The sequence below is a fragment of the Physeter macrocephalus genome, chromosome 14 (genome assembly GCF_002837175.3).
Source record: "Physeter macrocephalus isolate SW-GA chromosome 14, ASM283717v5, whole genome shotgun sequence".
NCBI lineage: Eukaryota > Metazoa > Chordata > Mammalia > Artiodactyla > Physeteridae > Physeter > Physeter macrocephalus.
Window position 1 is genome coordinate 117,844,991 of NC_041227.1, and position 6,367 is coordinate 117,851,357.

Sequence of the window (6,367 nt, forward strand, 5' to 3'; positions counted from 1 at the left end):
GCCCCAGTAGAATACTGTGATGTATATGCTTTTCTACATAAGAATAATACTGGAGGGGAGTCCCCTGGTCTAGTGGTTAGGATCTGGCACTTTCACTGCTGTGGCCCAGGGTTCAATCCCTGGTCAGGGAACTGACATCCCACAAGCCGTGCAGGGCAGCCAAAAAAAAAAAGAAAAAAAAAAGTTGGAGAATGGGAATAATAATTGTTGCATAATTTACTGATTTACTGAGCATCTTCTATGCGCTAGGAACTCTTTTATAAGCACTTTGATATAACAACTTAATGACTTCTCACAACTATAAGGAATAAATTGTTATCATTTCATCTTACAGATAAGGAAACTGAGGCAAAGAGCTCAGATAACTAAGGTCACAAAGATCATAGGATACGGCCTCAGGAGTGCATATTCTTAATCAATATGTTATACTCCAAGTATAGATAATGCTTTTAGTTTGAAAGAAGGATCTATTAAAAACTGAAGGATTGTATGTCAATTATACCTCAATTTTTAAAAAAAGGATTGTAATTCTTAAATCTTAAGGGTTATAATTATTTGTAGACTCCTCGGAGAGAAAATGTCCTCACCATTCAGCTTGTTTTCTTTGCTCTGCCAACTCGTGGAGCCGCCGTAGGGCTTTCTCCTGCTTCTTCTCATCTTTGCGGGATCTTGAAGAGACATTTCGAGCAAACTCTCTCTGCTTGAGATCTTTCAATCTCTGGGTAACAAAAGAAAGGAACAGGGAGTGGGTGATTTAGAATAACTTGGGGATCCTGAAAGCAAGGCTTTCAGAATATTTACCCAAAATCAATGGTTATAGCGCTAGTGTAGAATACATTGTTATACTCTCTTATGGTAATTGAAAACACAATGGCTGATTACTTTGGGTAAAGCACTTGGAGTATCTGCATTCATAATTAGGACAGCATACCATTTGCTTTATTGGGCAAAATTAAATAATTTCAGAAGCAACAAGCAACATTAGGAGAAAAGAACACTAGGAGAAAAGAAAAGGGACTATTTAATCACCTGCTCTTCCAGGATGCAAAACTAGACAAATAGAACATGAGTTAAATTGTAATAACACAAGCCAAAGAGAACAGAAAGGGGTTAAGCTAGTATAGAAAATTACCCAGGTATAAGATCTTAAAAAGCAATGTACAGCTTACCTGGGGAGGTTATCTGAATCATTCAGACTAATAGAAAGCATACTTTTATTTCACCATAAAAAGGTGCTATTCTTTTCATCATGAACCATTTTCTTGCTAACTAATCAAACAAACCATCTTCCAATGCTTGCATGTTCAGAGCTCACCAGTCTGACCACTTTCATCTGGTCAGTCTGCTGAAATTAGAGAGTAATATGTGTGGCTTTTCATTCCTTCATGGCCCTGAGAGGAACATCCAGGGAATGAGATGGGAGAGTAGAGACAAGTCAGAGTATTACTTAAAATCCTGATAAAAGAATGGGTCTTTTATTCTCAGAAGCTACTATATATAATTTTCCTTAAAACAAAACAAAAACAACAACGTTATGACACACTGATGACAGACTCCAGACATATCTATCTGCAATGAACACATAACTAAAATTATTTTCAACATACTAGATAATATAAAAGCAAACAAACCAAAACACATATATTAACCTATGCTCTTACAATAGCATTGGGAAAAGGAATCTGACCCAACATAAAGTGGACATTGCTTTGTTTGAAAGGCATGATGTTCAACAGACAGAGGAATTTTCTTATCTATTATTTATGAAATGTGTTTTGAATCTTTTTGAATTGGGAGGGGAAAAGGGTAGAAAGACACACACAAAAAAAGATACACAGCTAAAGACACTAGTAGAAAAACTCACTCTTGTGATCTGGGCTCCCAAATTAGAAGGATTTGCTTTCAATACATCAGCTGAAATTGTCACATCACCAAAAAAAGTAAAAAATAAAACAAGAATGGAAGAGAAAAAAAAAAAATAAAGCAAGCATTACTACACAAGCTCTCTTAGTGAATGTGCAAACTATTATACTGAACAATCAGGGATAAAGCCATCAACTCTAAAAGGGTTGGGGAGAAGGGAAGCACCTATACAAAACATGTATGTGTACATACACACAGACTGACACAGTAATAATCCCTTCTAGATAAATAGAACCATCTCCATTCCTTTAGGAAAAATGGTTACAGAACTTTAGGAAAGACCACTGTGGTCTAAAAGCAGTTAGTCTTATTTTCATTTACCTTTATTTTGGGGGCGTTTAAGTAACCAAGAGATGGCAAAATTGTTTTACTGAGGCTAGCTGCTCAGAATTAAGATTTTTATAAAAATCACTTCAAGATGGAGGAGCAACTATTTTAAATAAATATTAACTCCAATTTCCTCCTTCCAAGGAGAATGGGGCAGAGAGAAAGAGCCTGTCAGGACTATTGTATGATTATTTTAGGCCACAAACCTAGTTTTTTCCTGCCCCAAACACCTAACAGGCTCTCTAGCCAAGATTTAAATAGAATGATATGTTTTTCTCATTTCTGCTGTCTTTTCTCTAGCCACTTCATAAACCTGGAAAATCTCCCCATGCCCAGTCATTCCCTTCCCTCGTACACTTTTAGGAGTTATTTCCCAAACTACAGGACACTGTCTAAAAGAATGAGCATTTTATCAAAGTCTGCAGTCTCCAAGCTAAGTCAATGATTTCCAATCATTCAGCAGCCACCTGGTACAAACTTGAAGTTGAAGGGATAGAACTATTTCCACATCAGCCTGAAGATACCCTATCTCAAATTCCCACCACAATATAATTAAAGGTAGGGAGGGAAGAAAATGGGATGATGTCAATAAAACAAGTTCAAATCGTGGTCCTATATAAGGTGTAGCAAACACTCCTGTACCACCTTTACAAACTTTATAGTTAAGACTAGGGTCTTAAAAATAGAATTGGGAACCCTAGAATTCTAACCCAAACCTTAAAAGACAGGGCTTGGCAACTCTCCCAAACCCAAAATGTATATTTGGGGTCTCTCTCAGATAAGGGTGTTCTGATGATAAAAATGGATTCCTAACTCCAAGTCTCTCCTTTCTTCTCAGGGTCAAACTAAATTCCCCTCATAAAGTCTCTACTGATCCCTCCCATAAGATAGGATTCTTCTTCTTTGTGAACTGTCTTATTAGCACTTTGTTATAGCAGTGATCTAGCAATCATCATATTTAGCCTGACTACACTTATTCCTGTCTTTCAGAAGGGAAGTTTGTGTAAAATTTCAGAGTGAGAAAGACTTGGGTTCAAATCCATTAATTACTGGCCAAGTGGTTTCACCTCTCTGAGCTGCAATTCCCTCATTAGAAAAACAGGGCTATCTAGCAATAGATTTACGAGATTAAGTGTCAAAATAAATACAAGTAAAGCATTTAGTATGTCCAAACTGTTCAGTACTGCCCCTTCCCCTTTATTTGGGGCAGGGACTATGGCTTATCTTTATAATCAACCCTGCAGCACAAGGAGCAGTGCCAAGGCTACGGAACTCATCTGGTGAATAATTTGGCTTAAACACTGGATCTTTGATTTTTGACAAATCTTCGTTACCACCTGTAGGAAAGTTTGATATGAAATATTTTCATGTATCAATATTTACTAGGGACATAGTCAAGCTAAATAATGTTTTTCCTAGTTATTACTCTCATATAGTAAGGAAGTCTCTCTCTCTTTTTTTTTTTTGGCCACGTTGCATGGCATGCAGGATGTTAGTTCCCCAACCAGGGACTGAACCCAGGCACCGGCAGTGAAAACATCAAGTCCTAGCCACTGGATCATGAGGGAATTCCCAGAAGTCTCATTCCTTAGAGAAGCAAAAAGCTGAGAAATTAAAACCCCTTACTCCTGAACAGAATTGGGCCAATGGCAAAAAAGATACCAGAAACTTCTCAACTTCCCATCTAAAAAGTAATTTTCATAAAGGTACAAGGCCCTCAATTCAGAATCAGATTTTCCAGTTGCCTATTTTATTCCAAAAGGCTACCAAGCTTGGCTCATATGCCACTGGATACCTGTATGAAATTCTGTGTGTGACCTGTAGTTTTTACTTTCCACTTTCCACTTAAATTCTGAAGAGGAACTCAACTTTAGATAACTTTTTCAAGGCAAGAATAGAGGAGCAACATAACTGACTGTCAGAGAAGAGACTGACTGTCAGAGTTCAAGTAAGGAGACCAAAAAGTACAGATGTGTCATCAATCCAAAAACTATTTTCAAAGGCTGAGCAAATTTCATACTGTACACACACAAATTCAAGTTAGACTCTAAACCAGCACACAGTCTAATCTGAATGGATCTAATTAATCATTTAAGGTGACTCCAAAGCTACTATGTCCTTATCTCTGAAAATTATAAAGTATGCTTTCTGAAGAGTTACTAATAAATTTGCTTATTTATTAATGCTTATTAATATAAATTTAAGCCACATAACACATTTTTAGCTGAAAAATATTTGATTCAAGGGAAAAGAAGACCAAACCCCATTCATAATGAAAGGGTTTGAAGATCCTGTTCTCCTGAAAAATGAATACCATATTTCCAAAAAAGTATACATTTGTGGCAGAGAACATAATTTCTCACTGATTTTCACTCACACGGTAGCTGGGGTTTCTATTGAATTTCCCAAAAGACCAGTAGAGGGAAGAACTTAAAAAATAACCCAGCACTTGAAATACCCATCCACGGTTGGGCTAAAGACCACTTCAAATGTAAATGACATTCTAGTTCTTAAAACCAGCTAAACAGCACTGTGTTGGCAGAACACAAAATCCTGCTCCACTATCCATCTGCAAACAAATTACACCAGAGAAATGAGAATCTGGTAAATCTTACCAGGTTTTCAGTGTAGGTGATATATTTGCCCACATTATCAATAATGTGCAGTGTCAACAGCAAGAAGTGGCACTGTGTTTGAGCTGGGAATGAATGAGACAGTTTTCCCTATCAACAAAAGATAACAAGGATCTCAGTCTAATAAAATACTTTTTATATTTTTTGATGCTACTGTTCTCTCTTGAATCACAACAAAATTTGATGTTAGAGGTGTATATTTGATTGAGTATACTTTACTAGGAATAAATCTATTATCTTTCTCAAGTATTTGAAATCTATTATTGCAATTTAAAGAATAAAAACATTGTTTCCATGTGAAGGGAATTTCAGCCATCAGAAAATAGGCAGAGAGTATTTTCTATTGCCACTAAAAATCTTATGTTCTAATATTTACTCAATTCTAAAGAGAAACCTAATTCTGTCTCTTCAGGGTCAGAAGATTATCTGTGATTTCTTTTTCTCACCAGATAGCAATCTCACTCTCCCAGAGATTGTTCTCAGTTTTCCTTTATAACTAACCCTGCAATGCACACACCATTGTCTATGGCACATAAGAGATGTTCAATAAACATTTATCAAACTGGTTTCAGTTTTAAAATCAGTTATTGGGAAAGGGAACACATACATACTTTTACGTATGATTTGTTGGTTACGAACAGAGATGGAAAATGGTGATCAAAGAAGCAGTGGTTGCTTGCAACTCAATCTGTTTTTCTGCCTAAACATGATCCAGCCCTTTCTGAACTCAACTACTACCTTTCCATTATGTCAACAACCCCACATACCCAAAATCCATGGCCTCTGCTTCCCACTGTTTCCTGCCTCTCTCCAATGACATAACATTAATGAGGAACTCCTTTCCCCTCCAAAACTGGAGTAGTCATGCTGTAGTTGCTTGGCCAGGTTACCCACTTCAAGTCTCAGTGTTTGATGCCTCTGGATGAGACCAGCCAGAACATCGCCATGTGATGAGGGAGGGAAAAGACCAGTAGAGAACACAGAAAGCCTCAGCGTTAAACTACTCACAGAAAAAAGATTATAGTTGAAAGGTTAAGGAAATCCAAGTTACTGGGCATGAGGTGTAAATTCTTCTTTTAGCACATGCATATCAGTAAGTGATGAAAATGAGTTTTATTCAGTAACAGAGAAAACCAAATGTTTGGTAACAGAAAGCTAAACACTAATGATGATTACAGATACTGAAAAAAATCAGAGGGGAAAAAGAGAAGTATACATTCTTTTGGCTAGGTAACAGTAGTTCTAATAGTCATTTATGGCAATAGCATTTGTGCTCAATTACTCTGAAACACAATGAATTAATATCATTTGGTTAATATCAAATTAATTTGTCATAAAATCACTGTGTTATATTTGCTTTATGTTCAGAAATACAGCAAAAAGCCTTAAAAGTATGTTATATTCTTTAATAGCACCAGGTGTATACTGCTTTAAGGTATTTTTCACACACACACACACACACACACACACACACACACACACAC

General features: G+C 36.6%; 1 protein-coding gene across 5 annotated transcripts in view; it reads right to left on the reverse strand.

Annotated features, from left to right (window-relative positions):
* Positions 1-555: 555 nt before the first annotated feature.
* The window catches only part of LOC102992754 (G patch domain-containing protein 8), a 90,280-nt gene continuing 84,468 nt past the window's right edge, over positions 556-6,367 (reverse strand). For 2 of the 5 annotated variants that reach the window (XM_028498399.1, XM_028498401.2), the window contains 3 exons: positions 5,651-5,801; positions 1,865-1,914; positions 556-718 (listed from right to left, as the gene is read on the reverse strand). In XM_028498399.1, coding sequence (XP_028354200.1) covers positions 584-718; positions 1,865-1,914; positions 5,651-5,801 — 336 coding nt within the window. In that variant the 3' untranslated portion in view covers positions 556-583. Of the gene's footprint in view, positions 719-1,864; positions 1,915-4,871; positions 4,974-5,650; positions 5,802-6,367 lie in introns of those variants that run through there. The other 3 variants (XM_028498402.2, XM_028498403.2, XM_028498404.2) reach the window with 3 other exon arrangements.